The sequence below is a fragment of the Cygnus olor genome, chromosome 20 (assembly GCF_009769625.2).
Source record: "Cygnus olor isolate bCygOlo1 chromosome 20, bCygOlo1.pri.v2, whole genome shotgun sequence".
Lineage (NCBI taxonomy): Eukaryota > Metazoa > Chordata > Aves > Anseriformes > Anatidae > Cygnus > Cygnus olor.
In genome coordinates, this window is record NC_049188.1 from 6604120 (window position 1) to 6626560 (window position 22441).

The window sequence follows — 22441 nt, forward strand, 5'->3', positions numbered from 1 at the left end:
GCTGCGTTTCATTATGCCCTTTCCAGGCTACTCCTTCCCACCACCAGAAGCCTCTCCCCCCTGGCTATTACAGAACAGCACCCTGAGCGCCTTTGTTCGGGACGGGGCCATGCCTGTAGGATCGCCACGTCTGCTTGCGGGGCCGTATCAGCACACACAATAGCTTAAAAGCTCCGCGAGTTTCAGCGCCGAGTCCTCCCACACTTAACTAAACACGAAGAGAAGGGACCATATGTCTGCGAACATGGCCTCGTCAGGTGGGTGCCGGCTCCCCGGGGGTGGGAAGGGAAGGGAAAGGAAGGCACGGCACCGCCGGCGTGAGAGCATCCGGCAGAGCAGCGCCGCTCGCTGCGCCCTATTTACAGCATCCACAGGGATGTTTCCTGGGATCAGCCGGGGCAGAGCTGCTCCCCGAGAGGCTATGGAGAGCCACAGCTCTCCTGCCCGTGGGTTCTTCTCTGCAGCACCTATTCGGCAGGAGAAGAGCTGTGCTGCTCCTCCCGTTGTGTGCCCAGCACCCATTTTTTGCCGCACCCAGCCCCAGGGCATGAGCCCAGCCAGGGCAGCAAGCTGGAGTCTCTCCTGGACACGTGGGGACGAGCTCCGTGCTGAGCTCCTCCTTGAGCTGAGGCAGAGCAGTGCATCAACAGAGAGGTCTGCCCCTGCCAGCATACCTGGTCACTACAGCTGGTAGCCACCGGCACCTCCTGTAGGTCTCCAGACCTCCAGGCTCGTTCCCGGACAGGCGCTCCTTGCAGCCACACGAAGGTTTGATTTTCGGTACGATGCTGATGGAGACGTGACAAAAAGGACCGTGTCCTGCTGCAGAGGGAGCAGGGCGACGTGTCCCAGAGCTGGGTGGTGGTACTGAGCGGAGACGTGATAAGGGAGGCTCTGGAGGGACGGCGGGGTTTGGCTGCAGTGATGCTAAGAGTGATAGCTGCTCAAGGTGTCAGGCTGCTGGGGCTGGTGGGGAGCACGGCCAGAGGAGGGGAGAGGGAAAACAGGGAGTTGTTAGCAAATAATCTTGGCAAAAGGTGGGAAAAAACAGAAAATAGTGCAGGAAAATGTAAGTGCTCATTTAACAAACCATTGGATAACCCAGCGCCAGCTCAGTTTGTGTGTGCAGAAGCCCTGACACAGGACCCAAGAACCCAGCACCTCTCCTGCAACTCCACGGTAACTCTTCTGCCTGTGAGAAGAGACCTAAACCTGCTCGTTTCTACAGAGATAAAATGGAGAGAAGACAAGAGAAGCGAGGTTGAAAGAAGCTCTCGGGATCACTGCAGACACTGCACGTTTCTCTAAGTTTGCCCAGAAAAATGGCCCTGAGAAGAAACCGAAGCACCTCTGCTCGGGCGCGGAGGGGCTCTGGTGGCAGGGCTGATGGCAGCGATGACACCAAAAGACCCCGAGGGGCCGGGGAAGCATGGCAGGGTTCCCCTGCGAAGGCAGGGGAGGTGCGGGATGAGAAATGTGAGCAGAATTGGCTGGCAAAGGCAGGGCTCAGCCTGGGCTCCCCCCAGGCTCCCGCTCGCCGCAGCGTGTGCGAGCACGCTGAGCGCAGCCCCAGCGAAGGACAGGCAGCCTGCTCCAGCTGCCCACGGACCACAGCTCCGCGCTCCTCAGCCCTCCAGCCAAGGGGGGAAAAATGTAATCAGAGCAACAATTTCTATTAGCGAGAATATAAAGCCTTGGAACCTCTGGGCTGTCTCTTGACAACTAATTAATTACCAGGTAGCATCCCCTTGAAGCTGCCAGCGCAGCGCGCGCAAGTTCCAGCACGATTTCGGGAGAGCGATGAACTTTGCAACAAACCCGAGAATTTTACTTCATCTCCCGCCACCATCTGAGATCCTGGGGGAACGGGAAGGGGTGGCAGGAGGCAAGCTCCCGGAGCCATCTGGGATCATCATTAACTCGTTCGCTCGTGGCCTCCGCAACAAAATGCCGACCGCGCTGCGAGCCGCGGCTTCGAGGCAGATGGGGGCTGCTCTCGGTCGCGGTTCCCCGAGTGCTCGTCTGCTCATTTCTGCTCCAGGTTGCCCACCTCCTGGCAGCCTGTCCCCTAAGGCTCCTTGCTCTGGCTGTCAGGGCAGCCAGCCTTTGAAACGATACGAAGAGCAGCGAGCGGATTTCAAACGGCTTTAGGTGATGTGTTCTTCACTAACAGCTACAAGAAGGGTTTGAGTGGAGAAGTATGTGAACAAAGCCGAGAAAAGAAAGAGAGGGGCAAAAGGACAGGGACGGAGCAGCTGCTGCTGACAAAACTCTTACAGGAAACCACAGAAAAACCCCACAGGGGCAGAAGGTGCCACATCTGAACCCAAGGCACCGAGAGCCCTGGGCTCGAGCTCAGGGACTGCAGCGGTGCAGTGCCACGCAGGGCTGGTGCCTCGCCTCCGTGTGAGCCCCACTTCTCCCTGTCCTCGCCCCTGCACCCCCTCCAGCTCCCTAGCTGGGCCGGCACAGCACGGTGTATGAGCATTACATACACACTGCTGGAGGAACGTGGTCTCCCTGCTTCAGGGAACCAAACTGCCATAAACCTGGTCCCTCCTCCCCTCTCTGAGCTTGGGACTAAGGGCTCAAAACTTCAGACTCTGGCCTCAAAACTCAAAACCTTGGGTCGCTCCCAGCCGGAGGACACAGGGGGCAGAGGCTCCCCAGGCTGCAGGGGTCACAGCAGCGGACGCCTCTAACCGCTGCCATGTGCCACGCCGTGTCTGTGTCTGCACACCTCACACCAAACAAGATAACATCAAGCGGGCGGGCAGCGAGATGAGGACGTGTGACCTGCTGGAGGCTGCTGACACCGGGCAGGAGACGACTAAATTAAATGCAAGCCCTGGGGCAGCACCACGAGGTCTGAGAAAGGGGACAAGGCAGGAAGCAGTGACATTTGGGGACAGTCATCCTAAGGAAGTTAAGATTTCTCAGGCTCCGGAGACACGAGGAGAGGGAGCTGCTGTTCAGCTTGGCACATGTGAACCCAACCACACGCTCACCCCGTAGCCCTCGGAGGGGCCACGTCTGTGTGGGACGCGAGGAACCACCAGCAGCACCTGAGCAGCACGTGGGGACGGGGCCGTGTCGCAGGACTGCCTTCAGGAGGCATTTTTCAAGAGAAAACTCTTCTGCCACCCTGTTCAAGACACCTGCGGGAGCCAGGCTGTGGGTGGGTGGCCGAATCCTGCTCTTGGGACCGGAGCCCCCCATGGGATCCTTCCTTAGGCACCAGGACAGCCACAGGTCATCTCGCTCAGGTGCACACGTTTTAGGCTGAGCCAAAACATTTCTTTTTCTTTTTTTTTCAGCCTTACTTGATGTAAGTCCAAAAAAACTGAGATGACATCAAAGAGCCCAGTGAGCAGATCCCCTCCAGAAACACGGGGGGACTTCACCTCCCCGGTACAAACGCGGTTCCCCCGCAGACTTCCTGGGAACAGCTGAAGCAGCCCCGCACTTCAAAACCCAGCCCGCACATCACAGGGCTGGGGAGGAGCTCGCTTCTGGCCCAGGTTTGTTGACGACCGTTTCAAAGGCCAGGCAGGATCGCACACAGAAACGGTCCCAGCCCCGGGGCAACAGAATGATCTTTGTCCCCAGGAGAGGGGCTGTAAAGCGACGGAGGGCAGGAGCTGTCAGCGAGTGCACGCAGCGCTAGGAGGAGGAGAGGGGGAAGGTTCGGTTGATGGAGAGCTTCGCCCCTCCTGGAAGTGGCCGGTCTCTTGTTTCCCGTGAGTCACGAAAAGGAAAAGCCCTTCAGGATATCAGCCAGCGATGGAGGAGCTTGTCTTCTTCCGAGAGGTGGCAGCTGCCAGTTGTGTCCCCGCTGTGGTCCCCAGCGCGGGTCTGCCACCGGCTGGGGTGCGAGGGCAGCTCCCGAGGGACGGAGGGGACCCGCACGAGCGACTGCTCAGGGGATGCGCTGCTCCCTGCAAAAACTGGGGCCGGTGTGCCGTAACGAGAGGGAAACGTGGGGAGAGGGAGGGTTAAGGAGAGATTAGGCCGGGGCACACTCCGGGAGATACACAATGTTAAGTATGAGGGCAAAGGAAATGAAAGCTGGAAACTCAAACACAGTCAAGAATCCAACCCCAGCCTGGGCAGGAAGTTTACACTCTGCTTCTAAATATACATGTTTTTAAATCAACAAGCCTTCGGGTTCCTCCGCCGCATCGCTGCGCAGGAGAACTAGCAGGATGAAGGCGGTGCCAAGCCCTGCCTAGCGAGGTTTGCCACGACAAGGTGACAAGGCGGGACCCCCGGCATGGCCCAGCACCGTGGCAGGGGCTGCCCGGCCCCGAGGGACTCTCCGGCGATCCCCCAGCACCATGCCTGGGACCACGAGGAGGAAAGGAAGCGATAACCTGCGAGCACGAGTCGGACGCGGTGCCTCTTTCCTTCCTGCTCTCCGGCCACCGCGTTCAGGCTCAGCAGTCGGATAGTCACATATTTTTTTAATTTGATATAATTATCTCCTCGAAATTACTGTACACAGCCTCTTGGGATCTAAAGCAATTAAGTGAAGATAAATTTCTTTCATGGAGCAAGCTGTCAAAGGATGAAGCAATTTCATTCCCCATTTGAAGTGGAAGCTTTGGGTCATGCATGGTTTATTTGAAACAATGCCATCACCTAAAGCTGCTGATCTTATCTGTCTCCCTCTGTCTCTCCATTTCAAACTGCTGAAGATGTGCAGCGTGGCACTGCCTGAAGTGATGACATCTGGCGGCAGGCCAGCTGCAGAAACGAGCTGCTCCTCCCCGAGCCCAAGTGCAAGAGGCCAAGCATTCCTATTAAAAAGGGGGAAACCGAGGTGAAAACTGGGGAGAGCTGCAAAGCGGGACTCCTGCCCGAGGGAATGCGAGACCTGCGGGCTGCAGCAGGGGAGAGGTGCCTGCGGGAAGGGGCGGCACTGCCCGAGGACGGACGGGAGCAGGTAGAGCATCTTGGAGGGGTGACAGCCCACCGGGCTTCCTCTTCGGCGTCGGGGTATCCCGAGGTTACCTAAAAGCAGGCACCGAGGGTTTTAGGTAAATAAGGAACGATTCAGTTTGTGCGAGGAGAGGTTCGTGCACTGGCAGGACAGAAATTATATCCCCGCAGCACACACGCGCTAAGTCTCTCCGAAGTTCCAGCAAATTCTCTCCTCTCCTCACATTTCACCAGCCCAAGACGTTTTGTTCTGGACAAAAAAAACACATAAAACAACTCGTTTAAATAAGCCGTTCCCCCAAGCGGTGGGTTTTCATCCTGAAAAGGATGACCAGAGATGGAGCTCAGAGTGGCCACCGTGAGGGCCCTGCTGCCTGCACAGATGGAGCACTGGGGATGCTCAGCTCCTGCCATGGGAGGAAGGATGTCCAAACCCCACGGGACACACGCATCCGCCAAGCCAAGCTTTGCATCCTTAAGTAGCCTAGAGGTGCCACCCTGACAGATGAACTACTTTCCCCTATTGGGGACAAAAAGGCCATCACAAAAATGGAACATCACAAAAAATGGAACGAAAAAAGGACATCACAAAAAATGGAACGAATGGATCCTGAAGTCCACCCAGATTCCTCCTGCAGCCTCCAGAAATGCTGGCCCAGGAGGGACAGTTCCCCGGGCAGAGGTCAGCAGCACGCCGTGACCTCTGGCGCCTTCTTCTTCCAGCATTTCCACCTCGCTGCCCACTTCCCTGTTCAACAACCGCTCTGTCCGCACGCCTGCGATGGCACAACAACCCAACACATCCGCACGGAGATTCGCTCCCGTTCCGACACAGCCAAACCCACCCACACAACCCCTTCCTACACGGATTTCCCCCTCGATCTCACACGACCAGGCCTCCTGCACACTCAGCAGGTACTACAGACTGCACCACGCTACCCAAAACGCGCCGTGTCCGTCCCTGCAAGATGTGATCCCGAGCATCACGCGAGGGCAACATGGGGAAGGCGGCGAGGATGCTCGTGCCTAAGAGCCTGCAGCTGCGGTTGTGAAAACGAGCAACTTCTGAGCAAAGCAGCTAAGTGCCAATCCCATTTTTTGTCCATGAAGACGGGTGCTGAACTAAAAAGCATTGCTGGGACTAAAGGGAGCTACCAGGATGCGTTGGCAGTGGGTACGAGTTCGGGAAGCATCTGGATGAGTTACGAGAGGAAGCCCAAGTTCCAGCAGGGACTTCAGCACCCAAAGCGTGGCACATCCCTGGCGGCTGGTAGCTCAGTGTCAGTTGCAGAAAGGAACATCATCACTGCTTGGGGAAGCTCTGCTTGGTGCTCACCTCAAGTGAAACATCACCCATGGGCCGGACCCGAGGTGAAGTGGCAAACTCCTTCTTCTTCAATTCATAGCCATGAATCTTGTTCCTTCAACAACAGCGAGTGCTGTCACAAGCATTGCATCATCTATGCTTAAGATAAATACAAAACAACACTAACTAAAAACTAAAACCAAACCAAAACTAACTAAAACAAAATGTAACTCCAGCTCAGAAGCTGAGCAGACCAGGCACAGGCAATAATTTCAACAAAATAACTAGAAATATATAACATTGTCTCTATTCACATATAAACTTACCAAATATTTGTTACTTGGCAGATAAAACACTTGGTGTGAAATGCTAGTATGCAAAATGTTAGGGCAAATTTTCTTAATTTCAAAAAATTATGGGGTTCACCTTATTTTAAAGAAATTAAAGGCAAATGTGCTATGGGTATAAAATGATTAAATTATCTGGATTAAATATCCAGCCTTTTTAATATCCCCCACACATACAGTTAGACCAGCAGCACGCACTTACTAATGTAAGGTTGGGAAGAATGGCAGTGCTTCCCCGTGACCCTTCGCTCAGTGCCCCCGTCACCCTAAGGGACATGGGTGGCCTGGGGCTGAGGCGCTGGCCCGAAGTTCTGGGTACCGGGGGCTTGTTCTCATCCTGCAGCTAAGGCTTCCTGTGGGACCCGGGTCAGTCCCCCAGCCTCGTGTACCTCTGTTGCCAATCTCTGAGAAGGAAATTGCTTTTCCTTATGGCACAACGCGTTGTGGGGATACGTTCATTAATGTCTGGGAAGCTCCTCGGCCTCAATGACAGCACGGAAAGAAAGCGATAAACGGGAGCACGGCGCTGCCTTCTCCTTCTGGCCGGGGACGGGGCACCACGATGACACCGCGGGGCTGCGGTTCCAGCGCGTGGGGGCGTTGGGCTCGCTCTCCATCCTCGCCCAGGCTCGGCCCAGCACCGCGCCACGGCTTCGTCATCTGCAAAAACAACGCGAGGTCCGGCCGCGCGCAGAGCGGTGGCGAGCAGGCTGCGAGCTCAATGACAGAGGTCACCTTCCGTCTCCCGTAGAGACAGAGTAGATCCCCATCTGGTATTTGGGCTGACCACTCCCTGCATTCCACCCAGTCGGCTGCTCTGGCACGTTTCCCAGGATGCGGATCTTTCTTATTCAGGATAACAATGAGGGGTTATTAATTGGGCCTTTTTTCAGGTTTCCTGAGGTCCTTCCAATGGCCGCGCTGGTGGATACTGCAGCCGTCCTCTTCTTCATAGGGGAGGTTTTCAGCGTTCCTCTTGGAGAAGACAAAGCAGAAGCAGTGCCACGACACAGGGCCCCCCCTCCGAAGCTATGGCACGGGCAGAGCTGAACAATCATGCTGAGGACTGAGTTTCGTGACCAAGTGCCATGTCAGAGTGGTCCACCAGGCAAAGCACGAGGCAAAAAAGGCAACCGCGAGTCCCAGGGCCCTCCGGCATGACCAGAAGTACCAGAAGCACCACATTAAGCCTTGCAGCACCGCAAAGATTGCCTGAGGCGAGGCCACGCTTCATGCCCGGGGAACGGCTTGGCCAGCCGGAGCAGCCTTTCCATTTCCTCAGGGTTTCTCTGGGTAGCAATAAGAGATGGCTCATTGGGAGGAGATCCAGCATTAATGGCGTTTTAATGAGGCCTTTCAATATACTTACAGGCTAATCAGCAAATTCCAAGAGGTCTCAGCTCTAATATGTCATTCTGAGTGCACTACAGGCGCGGTGAGTACCTCTTTTATGGCTGTAGCCACGTGTTGTCTGAGCCTGAAGTCCTGCCAAGCCGTGGCAGGCTCTGTGCCGTCAGGGTGCCCGAAGCGGGGCCAACCTGCCTCAGCACCCAAAGGAACCGAAGGCTGCACGTGGCGTGCACCCAGCTGGGGCCTCGCGGGCCGGCTCCTGCCAGGAGGTGCCGCCGAGCAGACTCGGTGTCCTGACCCTCTCTTCCCACGTCACTCGGCCACCTCCGTCTGATGCCAGCTCCGGGAACACGTGGTCGGCGAGCTCCTTGAATAGGACATTTCCCGTTTCCCAAGAGCCCACGCCGAACTTCTGGAGGCAGCTCTTAGGACAAAAGGGCCGAACACGAAGAAGTTTTCCATCTCATTACATAAACCTGGCCTGAGGATGACTAAAGCGAGGATGTGCAACAACAAATGTCATCTGATCCGCACGGAAAGATCCAACGCCGACCGAAACCAGCCATGGGACGAGCCTGATTTATTCTGTCAGCCTGTGCCTTGAACTGCTGATTGCATCGTGCTTCCAGAAAACGCTTTGAAAAAGTCTTTTGCTGACACCGGAGCCAAGCTGTGCAGCCCTGGCAGAGGAAGCACACATGTTGGTACACATGCACGGCTCACACCCAGCCCGCCTGCCTCCCTCGGAGCTCAAGAGCCCTGTGCACGTGGAGCCCGGAGGAGAGACAGGGCTGGGTCTCAGGCTGGGGAAAAGCAGGGATGGAAACACCGTGTGCCACTTGGGCAAACTCCCTGTGGCTTCCCCACGCACCGAGGTATTGCCGGCTCCCTCCAGCAAGAGAAAAGGCGTCTCAGGGGCAGGAAAGGTTGTTTCCAGCAGCTGCCGGTTCTTTCCTTCCCGCTCACCCTGCGAGGGACGGGGCTGCCTGGAAGGCAGCACCTTGTACTTCCCTCTGTGCCCTGTCCAGACCACAAAGCCACTCTCACGCTTGCTAACGGAGGCGTTCAGAGAACATGCCTAGCTGGGTCTTAACACCTTGGCAGGTGGCTCCTCACCTCGTGGTGAGACTGCAGTTCTCACACTACGGCTCGGGGCGGGGGGGGGGGCAAAACAGCAGGAGGGCTCCGGGTCTGCAGAGGGGGCTGGATTAGATGTACCGGTAGGCATCCTGCCTGCCTTGTGTGCTGCGGGACCTGTTAATGCTCGGCTCGAGCATTTAATGTCTTCAGCCCTGTTTCCCCAGCCCGGTGCCCAGCAGGCAGCAGTTGTCCTCAGCCTGAGCAGTCTCCACGCCTGGGACGAGAAGCGGCGAAAAGCCCCAGAGACCGCAGTGCACAGGATACAGAGCGGATTAAAATCTGGTCAACAGAGGTCTTAAAATGTCAGCGTAAACACGAGGGCAGTCCTGGCGGGGCCCATGGGGAAGCTCACTTGGGCTTAACAATAGGCTCGGTGACCTGGACAAAGAAAACCTCTGCTGATAAAGCTGCAGATTAGCCACTGGCTCCTGCTCTCCCCATCTTCGAAGAGCACAATTCATCGACACAGAATACTGAGGCTGCTCGGTCACCTAGCAAGCACCATGCGTTTAACACAGCCAAAACCCAACGTGATGCCTCCAGAAGCAGAGGCTGCGGGCTGCAGGTGGGAGCCACACACCGAGGCTGGGCAGCTACAGCTTAGGAGCACCGTGAGAAAGGCTCACGGGACCCCAAACACGCCGCGGGTCTCGCGCTGCACCTATTTGCCCTATGGAAGGAGAACGAGAGCAAGGGGGCTTGGGACACGTCCTCGTATGGGGTCAGGGCAGCAGCAGAGGGCTTCCCAACCTACGGCACCGTTCGATTAGTGGAAACCGAAACGAAACGACCTCAGAGCGGAAACGACGCACGCGTTCGAGAGCGACTGAAACCAGCTCCTGCGGCAGCTCGATGAGTTCTCAACCTCCCGAAACCGAGGCTTGGTGCTTTCTGCAAGATCTGCTCCTGTTCCCTCGGCCAGTTCCCCGTGGTTGCCCGAGGGAGAAGAGGCAGAGATGCTCGGCCAGCAGCTGGGGGCTCTGGGGGCTCTCCTGCTGCCAGCCGGCACCCGGGGCTCTCCGGCGTTGGCTTCCTCGCTCCCAGGGCTGCCGCACGCCACCGTGGGGCTTTCTCTTTGAATTTGGGCTTTCTGACCTGCCCGTTCTCCCCAGGAGCTCCTCGACGTTCAAAGCACCTCGCTGACAGACAGGCAGGTGTGCCGGTGACAGCGGCCACCTCCCCGAAGCCGGCAGGGGGAGAGCGGCCCCCCAGCCGCAGCCCCAGGCAGGGCACGGGGGAGTACTGCGAGCCCAGCTGCGACATTTCCTTTCACCTCTACCTGTACAGCTGTTTCCTACAGGGCTGCAGCCCTCGAGTGAGATGCGTGAGGCTTCTGTAGGTGCTTGGGAACAAGACGGAACAGAAAACTGCTTCACACCTGGCCCCGAAATTACAGCACGCTGGAGCGGGGCCAGCATCAGCTGGCAGAGTACCAGTTGCAATGGACATCAATTACGGGGCCTGTCATCCTCAGACTGCAGGCTTTGCTTTTTGCAATCTGCATCGCTCCCTAAGCCTTCAGCAGCACCAGCGCTGGAGTTTTCCAGATGGGATCATTTCCCTCAGATTCCACTCGCTAGATTTATTGCAGCCTTGTTTTTTGTTGTTTTTTTGTTGTTTTTTTTTTTAAACCCCCCCCCCCCTTTAAGAGCCTGAACTATTATTCCACATTGCACATTTCTCCAGGGCTGTATTCAGTGTCCTCGTGCTTGTTTGCAGCGCGTTCCCTTCACCTTCATCTGGGGAAAGACAGCTTTAAAAAACAGGCTCAAAACTCTTGCTGCTTAAAGAGCGATCAGCAAGCGAGCCCCAACGCCAAGTGACCGGATCGTGCCCTGCACAGCTCCAGCAGATGCAGCAGCAGTCACTGGGGCAGCACTTTTCTATAAAGGCACGCTTGAAAAAACAATCACCAGCACAACAGGCACTGAAACACCTTCCACTGCCACCCCGCCTCAGTGACACGGACGCTGCTCGACATCCCCAAGGATGCGGCTCCAGGAAATGCCAGGGATGGACGAGGAGTTCAAGCAGGTGACATTCCTGGTGGCACCGAACCCAGCCTCTCCTCCATCACCCCTTCCAGCGCGGCCCCTAATTTAGCCTAACTGCCCGTTACAATCCAAAGGCAGCACGCGCAAGGGAAAGCGGAGGCCGGGATGGAGCTCAGATACCGCTCGCGGTGTAAATGTCTCTGACCGTGCTGCCTCGGGGCTGCTCGTCTGGGAGCCGAGGCAGGCAGGAGTGGAAGGAGCTTTTCAGGGATGACTCCTCCTCGGATTCTCCTGCTCGGGGCTCCGGTCTCTGCTCACAGTTTCCCTTTTCCTCTCTGGACCAAGCTCCAGGCTGGAAGCTGTCGCTCTCATGGGCTGAGCGCGTTCTCCTGCCAGCTGGAGGGGAGATGCTCGAAGGCTATGGAATGGGAATATGGAAAGGATGCCGAGCAAACAGCCACATTTGCTCACTGGGGTTTTCTCTCAGCTTATGAGGAGTTTGTGCTCCGAGTCCTGGTCTTGCTGCCTCTCCTCTTGCCTTGCAGAAAGCCCTCCAAAAATCATCGCAGAGCAGCCACTCCGACATGGATTGCATCCCTGGCATCCCAGGAGGCGCTCAGCCTTGGAAAGGACAAACCTCCTGGTTTTCAGAGGCAGGACAGAGCCCAGCCGCCCCGATAGCTGCTCGCTCTGGACTTTTAAACCCGGGGCTCCCTTTCCAAGAAGCCTCAGACGTTACTACACATTGCCAAGAGATATCTTAAAGTCTTAAGAAGACTGAAATACTGTAAATAAGTTAAGTGAGTAACAAGACAGGACTAATTTTAGGCCAAGCCTACTAGGAGAGGATCCTGAATAGCTAACTCAAAGGCTGTTAGCTCACCAAATGGTGGGGGAACTGGAGCGAAGGCAAAACGTGGACCATCCACCTGGGCTGGAGGGAACAGAGGAAAGAGATTTGTGTTTTCCGAGAAGAGGAAAGCTTGGCTTTGGGGCCATCTGCACTGACAGGTGAGTAGTGCAAAGAGCAGGAGGCAAGAACTCGTGCAACAAGAACCACACCAAGCGTGGAAAGCTGACCGGCTCGCCCTGGAGCTGCCCAGGACCCAGTGCCCAGGGCTGATACAGCACGATACCGCCCGTGTTTTTTCAGAGCCTCCCAATCCAGGGCTTTGGTTTGCCCGCTGAGACGAGGCAGGGCTCGGGCTAGCAGCGTGGTGAGTGTCTGAGACAGCCCACTCCACACACAAGTGTGCACACGAGGGGGAAAAAAAAAAAAAAAGGGCCTTTCTGTTTCAGAGGAGGGAACCACAGTGACTAGCCCTATAAGCATATGTATTAATCATGCACCGTCTGGTTTTAATCCACACACTGCTGATCCTGCGTCTCACTGTATTGTTATCAGGGGAAGGAGTATTTCTCCTCAATCTTATTCACCAGCCAAAAGCCTGAAAATGCAAAAAACACATTTGTGAAGTGCCTTCCCAAGGACCCTGGGCCCCGGACCTGGTGAGCTGGGGCTGCTGCCTTTTTATTGGCGTTTAAAAACCTTTTATTAACGTGTGTCAGGGCTGGGGGAGGAGAGAGAGGCTCGGATTTCAGGACCCCCCATGCAGAGAGGTTTATTGTGGGAAGGGACATTAACACTTTCTCCTCCGTGTCTCCCTGGCTGGGACACGTGGCAGAGCGTGCCCTGCAGGGTGCAGGGGTGCCTGTGGGCCGGGCAGGTCTCAGGTGGGGATGCCAAGCCCAGGTGGAGCTTGCAGGGATGCACACAAGGAGCGCTGACAACAAGGACAAGGACCTCCCTGCTCTGCAGCCCTCTTCCAGCCTCGCCACCAGCTCCACGGGGCAGGATGCTCGTGAGACACCAGCAGGAGAGCTGAGGAAAGCAGGACGTGCCCCAGCTTCCCAGGAACGTGGCAATTAGTGCAGAAAAACAGACCCCCACGCATCTCAGATGCACCACCACCAGGACTTGCTTTAACCTCGACGCAACCGAGTGTTTTCCATTAAGAGCCCCCTTCAGCAGCACCACGCACCGCCTGGTCAACCCCCAGTCGTCACCTTCCCTCTCCCTGCAGCCTCACTCAGCCCTGCCGCTGCTCCCTGCTCTCACCCCGGGTCCGACGCTGGCTGAGCCGGAGGTCTTTTACCCCAGGCTCCCATCCCTGGCAGCGTTTCCTTCGGCTGCGAGCGCTGCAGACGGTCTGACAGCCCAGGCACCAGGCTGCATAGTTTGCCGTTGACTGGTACGTTCGGTGGTGTTCCATCACACAAGCTGCAGTGGCTATCTGCCCAACATACGCCCAGGAAAACATCACCAAGTTATGTTCACCCCGGAGCCAGCTTTTGTTGGTTACAGCTTCAATGACAGTGCAGGAGACGATGGGAAGCTCGAAGCATCACACTGGCTCCAGCAGGAATCCTGACACACAGCTTCATGGCAACGAACGGAGTCAGAACATTTTCACTCAAAATAAGAGCCAGGCCAAACGCTCAGAAACTTGCTGAGAAACTCTGGCTGAATTCTGCACTCCATCTGCTAAATGGGTCACGGAAAACAAAAAGAAGGGGGAAGCGCAGTGTTTGTCCTTTAGAGCTCACAAAACAACCATCCTCTTGGTGGAGCCAATAACCCAACACCATTTTAAGCCCAATGCACTCCAGCTTTGCCTTTAAACAGATTCCCTTCCTCTGAATTTTTCCAAAATCCATTAAGAAACTATAGTTTAAAAGCATGGAGTAACCATTTGGAGCATCAGCACGCAAGGTGAGATATTATCCTTGCTGCAGAGAGTGGATGGGCCATTCTCAGCCATGCAAGTGATAGGAAAGGCATCACAGCGAGCTTCCCAGAGCCACTCTGGTGTACCGAAATCCTCCCCCCAGCTCACGAGAAATTCACAGGGTGCGGTACAAAGAGCAGTGCATAGTCTGTGTGTCTCCAGCAAAGACCTGCCATGAACATAGGGTTGAAAACTGGGCCAAGCCTGAGACTGGGTGCAGAAGAATAACTTGCTAAACAGCAGGGAAAAATCAATATGGAAAAGAGAGCTCTTGCTGCACAGGAACACCAATTCTCACCTCTTGCAGCCTGGTCAGTCAGCAGCCAACAAGGAGCACACAAGTGGGAAGGTTCCTGCAACACGACTGGATGTGGTGAGTGCCGGACAGAGCTGTGCCACCGCAGTGCCTGCTCGGGGACACAGCTCGCCTCGTGCCACCGTGCTCAGCACGGACACAGCGTCCCTCCGCCGCCAGCAGCCCAGGTGCCTCTGCTGGGGAGTCAGATTTGTTGGGCTCTGCGCACCGAAAGGAGGGCAGGGAGCAGAATGGGGGACTAGGGACTGCACTTAAGGATCCTCTGGTTGAGGTGAATTGGGGTTTTCTTCGTAGGAAAGTGCCTTGGTGTATGTTGCTCACAGTCACCCATGAAAGGCGTACTGGTTCACGCCCCAGCCATACCTTCCCAATGCGTTCCACAACACGCCACTTCTGCACTGGCAAATAATTCACTTCGTTAACACGGCAGAAAGAGAAGATTTGTGGAGCACGGCCGTCATCTGACTGTAATCACCCAGCTGCTGCCACTCCGGGCCCTTTCCGCGGTATTACTGAATCACACAGAATGGGGCAGGGAGGTCCGGAGAGGTCACTTTGTCTCCTTTTCCAAGGCAGTTCGCTCCACCCAAGCTGTACCTAAGAGAGCCGCCCAGCCTGCTTTTAAAAGTCTCTTAACGCTGAAGAGATTCTGCAGAAGCACTAAGGAGCCCGCTTTCGAGTGCTTAACTACCCTCAGGTATGAAGCCTTTCCTCGAGTCTAATCTTAATCTATTTTGCTGCAATTTATGCCCATTCCTTCCTGCGTTTTTCAGCATGGAGCTGGAGGACAGCTTGTTCTCCTCCTCCTCTCCACGACAGCTTTTTCTGTAGCTGCAAGCTGCCTGCGTTTTCCCCGAATTTCCTCTAGCCTAAAACGCCCCAGCTCTTCCAGTTCCTTCTTGGAAGTCGAGCATCTGAGTTCTCTGTCCCATCGGTCCCCCTTCGTCCCCTCTGATGCCCTTTGCAGAGTGACTATGCACAGCTGCTGGTCACCAGCCAGATTCCCAGTAAAAACAGTCGGTACTGGATCGAGAAAGGCCCCCACCGAACCTGCTGCTCCTGCTCAGTATGTCCTGGTGGTGCTGGTGGCCTCCTCTCCACGCGGGTGTGATGTGCGTGGTGCTCAGGCAGCGACCAGCACACAGCACCACGCACCGAGCGCGCAGAGGGGCTCCAGGACTTGCACAAACAGGAGCTGACACCCCGGCGTGCTGGGTGGGATCGCCGCAACAAGGTCAGCTACGTTCAAACCAAACATGACCCGCTGGGGAGGCGAAAAAAAAAAGAGCGTAGGGGGGCACGGACGGGACATCCAAGCCTGGCTCCTTCTCTCTGGGATGTGCGGAGGGAAGGCAGGGCTGAGCTGGCACCAGCACACCCGATAACCCTGCAGGGTGGCTGCTGCTGCGCTGCCACGGACACCAGCTCGCACCGGTGCTGCTGTACGGTGTCTGCATTCAGCACTAGGGTCACAGCGAGCCAAGAGGGTGACAAAACAGCTCTGCAGCCCAGGTGCGGCTGTAGGACAAAGGTGCTTCTCCTCTTTTGCGCACGTGAGCGCAAGTGCCTGGCAGGGCAGGTAGGTGGCACTCCGAATAAACCGGTGTGTGGTTAGAGGAGCCAGGTCGCAGGGAATAACGGCCCCCTCTGGCATGTTTAGGGCACCAGCCCACGGCACAGGGCACCAGGACCACGTTATGGGGCACCAGACCAGGCTCAGTGCTGGGGCTGCTGGGGAAGGGGTCCCTGCGCAGAGAGCTGGGAAAGGGACTGTCCCCAGCAGAACCCCTCCACGGCCAGCAGCACACACCTGGCAAACGTGCGTGCGTGGGGCATGTTTGTCTATTTTAACCCCTTCAAACAGAGCCTTGAAAATCCTTTTTTTATGCACAGACTCCCTGGACTAAAGTGCTTCCCTGAACTGGGAGAGCTTTCAGCTGTACTGGGTCCCCCTGCCCTGCCCCGGGCAGTGCTGTGAGCAGAGGCAGGGCGGACAGAGAAGCGAAAGAGAAATTCGCACCTCCCGGGTCCCTGTGATACAAAGGTCCCCAATTTCTCACAGTCATTTCAGGAAAACGCCAAGAAGAAGTGGCACAGGGGAAGGCACGCTGCCCCCGTCACACGCAGGCTCTCCGCTGAACCCGGTCCCCGCAGCTCCACTTCTCCTCCTGGCGCAGCGCCTGCCCCGCTCAGCACCACTGGTGCTGCTGCGGTTCTGCCTCTGAGCAGGAAACCGTGGAGAGCCGCTCTCATCCTGCCGTGCCTCCGAGGGCGTGCAAAACAAATGCCATTGTGCCTCCTCCATCCCCCCATCAGGTTCAGGCACGTTATCCGAAGGCAGCCCCCGGGTCCCTTCTGGCCAGGTGGTGGCAGGGAGCAGACCCAAAACCCCACATCAACAAGGGAACTGATTTCATTATTCTAAAAACAAACAGCCCAAGGAAAGTTCAGGCTAGAATGGGCTCCTAGAGCAAAGAAAGGAAAATAGAGAGCGGGGCAGTGGGGAATGCTTCATATTCCTAAAAGCCTTTTGTACGTTAACACATGGTGTCTGCTTCTCTCTAGTCACCTATTTATCACTCTCCTCTTTAGAGAAGGAAAAAAGTCCTGGCTGCCTTCCTAAGGCAGAGTTTTGTGGCCGGGGGGAGGGGGAGGGTGCTTTAAGCATGATGCAAACCATTTGGAGTGCACCGAGAGCACTGCCAACACAAGCTGCACTATTTAAACAAGTGAGGAAATGATCGTATATACAACATGCCAGCGAGCACACACACACCAGAGGAAGTCGAGAGGGGTTTTCATGACACAGAGCTGGATGTCAGCGGCTGAAAGGTCGATATTTTCCCTTAACACCCTTCTCAATGACTTAATCGTGTTCCGTTTGCACAGAAAACTTCCCAAGAATAAAAGTCTGGAGGAATCGAGGGGGGATGTTTGGCCTACTGCTGACCTTGTCCGAGGTCCTCTCCACGTAGCAGGGCTCCTGGGGGGCGACCAGCAGGGGAACGAAGCCCGAGAGCAGCCGATCCTCTTCCAGGCTGAGCAGGGCAAGGTCGTCATCTGGGTCCTTGTACAGGGGCACCTCCGACTGATTCACCGTGGTCAGTACGTTGCAGAAGTCAGCCAGCGTCGCCCACACATCTACTGAGACCCTGGGAGAACGAGGAGAGACGTGAGCAATTCGGGGCTGGAATGCGTTGGGAGTTGCCTGCAACGCTGCAGCGAATACCAGAGAGGTGAGATGAGGCAACGCACGCCACCCCGCGCCCCGCGCCGCTGCCGACGTGCCCCGCGGGGAGGGCTCCGGACACAGCTGCACTGGCACCGAACCCGGGAGGGCTTTTAACCCTCACCGCCAGCCGGCCAGCGCCGACCCCGAGCCTTCCAGCTCCCCGGATGGGGAACGGCTCCGGGCAGGATCCGGCCCCGGCCCGCCGCCCTGCCCGCCGCGGGGCCAGCGCGCACACCCGCGGGGAGCCCCTGGCAGCCCCGGCAGGAACCCGGCTCGTTCCAGATGGGAGAAATGCTGCTCGTTGCTCAATCTCCAAGCAGGCTGGGAGGAGAGGACCTGTTTCCTGCGCTGCTGCGGGGGTGAAGGCAGCGCCCAGGGGGCTGCAGCCCAACCCAGGCACCCTCTCCTTCGCCCGGCTCTACCTGTTGCCATCGCGTGCTGCAGCCACGCGCTGAAGCACAGGCGCTTTTTAGCTGAACCTCAGTCTCGTGGGGTTAGCCCGTTTTACTTCTGGCCACGGCTTCAGCACTGGTGGGTGACCTGCACAGCCACCTCCAGCACCTCAACTGCCTCGGTGGCACCCACGTGCAGGGAGAGGGGCACCAGCACGAGGCCACGGGCAGCCCTGGAGCTCTCTGTGCGTGTCCCCAGGGCACAGCCCCGTGTCTGTGCACATCCCCATGGCACAGCCCCGTGTCTGTGCACATCCCCATGGCACAGCCCCGTGCCTGTGCACATCCCCGTGCCTGTACACATCCCCATGGCACAGCCCCGTGTCTGTGCGCATCCCCATCACACATCCCCATGGCACATCCTCGTAACACAGACAACAAGCACATCCCAGGATGGCCCTGAGCACAGAGGAATCATGCAACAAGCACAGGGCACTGCAGCCAGCCGGGCTGCCTCGTACCACACCGCTCACTCCTACTTTTAAAACCACTTAGGTAGGTTTTTTTTAGCCTATAAACTGGGAAGAAAGCAGGGAAGAGAGGAAACTGGGGCTGATCTGCTCCTGGTGTCCATGAGGAGCTGCCCCTTTGCCCCACGGCTCTGAAGCACGGCGGAGCAGCCAGCAGCACCCGGGGGTGCAGCAGTGACCAGGGCGGCCCGAGGCAGCCGCGGGCTAGAGAGAGGCCCCCTGCTCTTTGAACTGCTCCAGGTGGACAGAGTCTGCGCTCGGTTATTTACGGGAATCAATGTACCAGGAAAGCGCACTGAAATGAAACATCTTGTTTTCAAGAGCGTCCTGGGAGCCAGGCAGAACGAGCGGCCATTAATCAAAGCCCGGCACGTAATCAGCACACATGTAACGCAGAGTCGCCCACGTCCCGAAGCCAGCCCCGGACAGCACGCTGCAGAGGAGAAGAGGTCCTTCAAAGCCCTCTGCGCACAGACACCGGGAGCTGGGTTCATTCACAAAGCTCCATCGCTTGGCTCAGCCAGGTCTGGCTGTCAGAAATGTTTAAATATGGAAAAAAATAAACAGTTGCAACACGTTTTTTTTTTTTTTTTTTTTTCTTTTTCGGAGGGATCTGTCCGAGGCCCTTTGTGATGTAATGGGAAACGCTGCGTTTGTGCTACCAGCTGGAAAATAAACAGAGCTGCGAGGGTTAAAAGGAACTGAACTTTCCACGACCCCTATCTGCAAAAGAAGAAAATAATAAGAGGAATGATCCACTGCCCCACAGCCCTGATAGTTTATCCTCCGGCCCGGGCTGCAGAGACAAGCACCGGATGCGATAGGGCTGCTCTGGGCCACCTCCAAGGCGAGCTCTGCCCAGGGGAGATGCGCAGGGGCAAGGAGGCTCAGCCGTCCCTCGGCGCCCTGCTGGCAGCGGGGCCGTGCTGCCTGAGCCCGGTCACATCGCGCCAAAGGGGCCCCGAAGGAGCCGCCGAGGCTTCGGGCAGCGCTGGGAGGGAGGGATGGGGAGGAAGGAGCGGCGCCGGGGACAGGCAGCGGTGCTGGGGATGCTCCCAGGTGGCTAAGGGAGCCAGGTGCACGGGGCCAGGATGGAGGAGAAAGGAAAGAAATGAGTTGAAGGAACGGGGCTGCAGGCAGGGATGGGGAGAACCAGCGAGGGAGGGAGGCTGAGGGCGGCAGCAGGATGCGGGGCAGGGCAGGGACCCAGAACTGGGCACGCTTCGGGGCCAGGGGTGGTGGCGGGGTGAAGGAACAGCACAAGTACGGCTCAGGGAGCCCTCTCCTGCCACGGGGCTCGGCACCGGCCACGTGAGCTGACGCTGCCAGCCCTCAGCTCTCTCGGGCGGCCCCAGCCCCCTGAGCGTGAGAGTGGTCCCTGTCACTTTATCCTCTTCATCCCCGGCTCCCTGCAGCCCCGCGGTGCCTCGCCACATCTGTCATTTGCACTGGACGTGTTAGGTTTCCACCCTGGGCTTCCTTCAGTCAAACCGCAGGCTGCGTGCGCCGGCTCCTTGGGTAGCGAGTTCCTGCTGCAGGCAGCCCCGAGCAGCTCGGCCGCAGCGCTCAGGGGCCGGGCAGCACCCTGGCACGTGCAGCATCCCGCAGAGCCTTCAAAAAGCCAACATGGCAGGAGGCGTTGGCGTTTCTGCTCTGGTTTTCTCCTATGACTTGGAGGTAACAGAGAGAGCGGGTCCAACAATTTTCTACCTTCCCTTTTGGAGTGGCTCCCCCTCTGCAGCGCGCCTCCCGGCACCACCACGACCACCTCCTGGCTGCCAGCCACCGGCGAGGGCTCCCGGCGGGTCTCCTGCTCCTGCTGCAGGTCACCCAGCCCTGGGCAGCCCGGCCAGGAGCCTTTTCCCTGCTGCCCCTTCCTAGGACACCGCGGCCACGGCCAGGCACTTCTGGCTTATGTCACCCAGCCGAGCCCCCGCAGGCCCAGCTGCCTGGAAGGGCTCCATCTGCGCGGTGCCACGGCCTCGGCGTCCCTCCATGGAGGGAGGTGCCGAATTTCTGACACCGAGCCCAGGCACGCAGCTCCCAGGTACACGGCCGGGGCTCCCAGAGCTTTTAACCGAGGAAGCGAGAAGGGGGTGAGCGCGAGGTCTTTCCTCCGAACGGGGGGTTCGCTCGCTTCCCCGCGGACACATTTCCATTTGCTTATTCCACCAGGACGGGAAAAAAAAATAAGAGTTAATTTCTTTTTTATTGCCTCAGGATTCCAGGTTTAATGTAGCTGTCAGTGCGAGCGCAGCCCAGCTGCAGGCCGACAGGACGCAGCCCGAGGACGAGGGGAGCCGCACAAGTGCGCGGCCGAGCACAGGGGACGCAGGGTGGCCGCGCTGATACGGCGTGGGGACAGCTCCCACCCGGGATAACGGGGGGCATCTGGGGCCGTGGGACACGCACGGAGGTGGGGAGGAGCAGAGGGCGCTGGGGAGATGCACACGGGGGCACGGAGCGAGCCTGGATCCCCGGTGGCCAGGGCTGGTGCTGCGCAGCCCGCGCGCGAGCCACCATCTTCGCTGGGGGAGCGGGCCGCCTGGTGATTAATATCAAGTACAATGACCCCATGTTACAAGCCTGCGGGGGCCTGTGGAGGTGGCCATTTCCTGTGTAATACCAGCTTGTTTAAACACTAACATTCAGAACTCCACAGCTGCAGAACAAACCCGGAAAGAGCGGAGCGAAAGAAGCCCTGCATTGTGTTCCCGAGCCGCCGAGAGCCACGCTGCCGCGCAGATGGCAAACGACTTGGGCTGGCGCGCTCCCGGCGCTCCGCGAGGAGCCAGCCCCAGCGCCGCGCACGGTGCTCCGCGTCCCGCTCCCAGGTTTCCTCTTTCCCACCCCCCTGGCCCAGCCCAGGGGAAGCCGGAGGAAAAGCAGCTCCGCTGGAAAGGACAAAAGGGGTTCGGGGTGGGAGCTCGTCCCAAAAGCGGTCACCACCCGTGCCCCGCGCTTGGATGCGGGGACAGCTTTTGCGGGTGGAGATGGGACAGGGTCTGAGCCCCTCTGCCCCACGGTGCCAATAATTTTGCCCCTCTCTGCCCTACACGCGGTCCCTTTGGTCGCTCGGGTGCCCCACAAACCCATCCCTCCCCCAGGAAGCTGCCCGCAGAGCCGCAGGGACTCTCTCCTCGCCCAAAGGCACGCCGTCTCCCCCCAACCAGCCTCTGCTTCAAAGCAGAGCCCTTCTCCGAGGAGCCTTTTGGCTCCTACTTCACTCGACTTCGCCTTCATTCTCGGCCAGGTTTACACTACCGAGACACCTCCGAATCCTTGCTTTGATGTCTTGATAGGGAAACTCTGGTGGCCAGCATTACTAACAAGGCTCAAGTCTGCGAAAGGGATTTTCCATTTCGTCTCCCGCAAACTCCAGCAAGCTCTTGGCACCCCCGCCTCCGGCTCTGTCCATCTCCCCCAGCGGGAGCTGCCATCTCGGTGACACTTCTGCACAAGACCGATGTGATGAGAGAGATCTGGCAGACCTCTCCGGGAAGGTAAGCTCTAGAATGTGCTCAGAGCTTTTGGATTTAATTTCATACTCGGTTTAAATTAACCATTTTTAAATGCTTGCAGACAGGCTCCACAAACCGAGAGGCCCTTCGCTCCAGCGTGGAAGGAGTGCGGATTCTCTGGGGCCGGCCTCGTGGCAGGTTATCTGCCGAGCCACTGGCTTCCCTATCGATTCCTGCGTTTCGTTTAGTTCCAACAGGTTCACTACAGCAACAAAACAGAGCAAGGAGAAGCTCTGCTCTTCGGTGCCCAGCCTTTGCCTGTCTCAGCTCCTCAGCCACACGTCTCAAGAGGACAGGGATTCACTGGAACGACAGCAGCCTCCTTGGAGGCTCACTTTTCACCCCAGCTACTGCTCATCTCTGTGCCTTAGGAAACGCACTGCTCCCCGCTCCTCCAGACTCCTTTATTTCACCTCCCACCCCTGCACGGCACGCACGGGGCCAGCAGGTCTGCAAGATGCACGCTGATGCACCGCTGCATCAACGGCTCCTGTTCGGACCTCGGTGCGATGCTTGCTGTGTAAGCGTGCTCCAAGGTAAACGCTTTTTAAGACACTGAACTGACAGCTGCGTGCAGCCAGAG

General features: G+C 57.5%; 2 protein-coding genes across 7 annotated transcripts in view; one reads left to right on the plus strand and one right to left on the minus strand.

The window, feature by feature from the left end:
* The window catches only part of SMG6 (SMG6 nonsense mediated mRNA decay factor), a 109218-nt gene that overhangs the window by 30461 nt on the left and 56316 nt on the right, over positions 1-22441 (minus strand). For 4 of the 6 annotated variants that reach the window (XM_040533013.1, XM_040533012.1, XM_040533014.1 and 1 more), the window contains exon 13: positions 17134-17335. In XM_040533013.1, coding sequence (XP_040388947.1) covers positions 17134-17335 — 202 coding nt within the window. Of the gene's footprint in view, positions 1-4559; positions 5014-17133; positions 17336-19601; positions 20002-22441 lie in introns of those variants that run through there. The other 2 variants (XM_040533015.1, XM_040533018.1) reach the window with 2 other exon arrangements.
* LOC121058059 lies at positions 4667-19450 on the plus strand. Its single transcript, XM_040533021.1, has 3 exons — positions 4667-14880; positions 17073-17419; positions 18659-19450. The coding sequence occupies exon 1, from the start codon at positions 5491-5493 to the stop codon at positions 6409-6411; it is 921 nt and encodes a 306-aa protein (XP_040388955.1). The 5' UTR covers positions 4667-5490; the 3' UTR covers positions 6412-14880; positions 17073-17419; positions 18659-19450.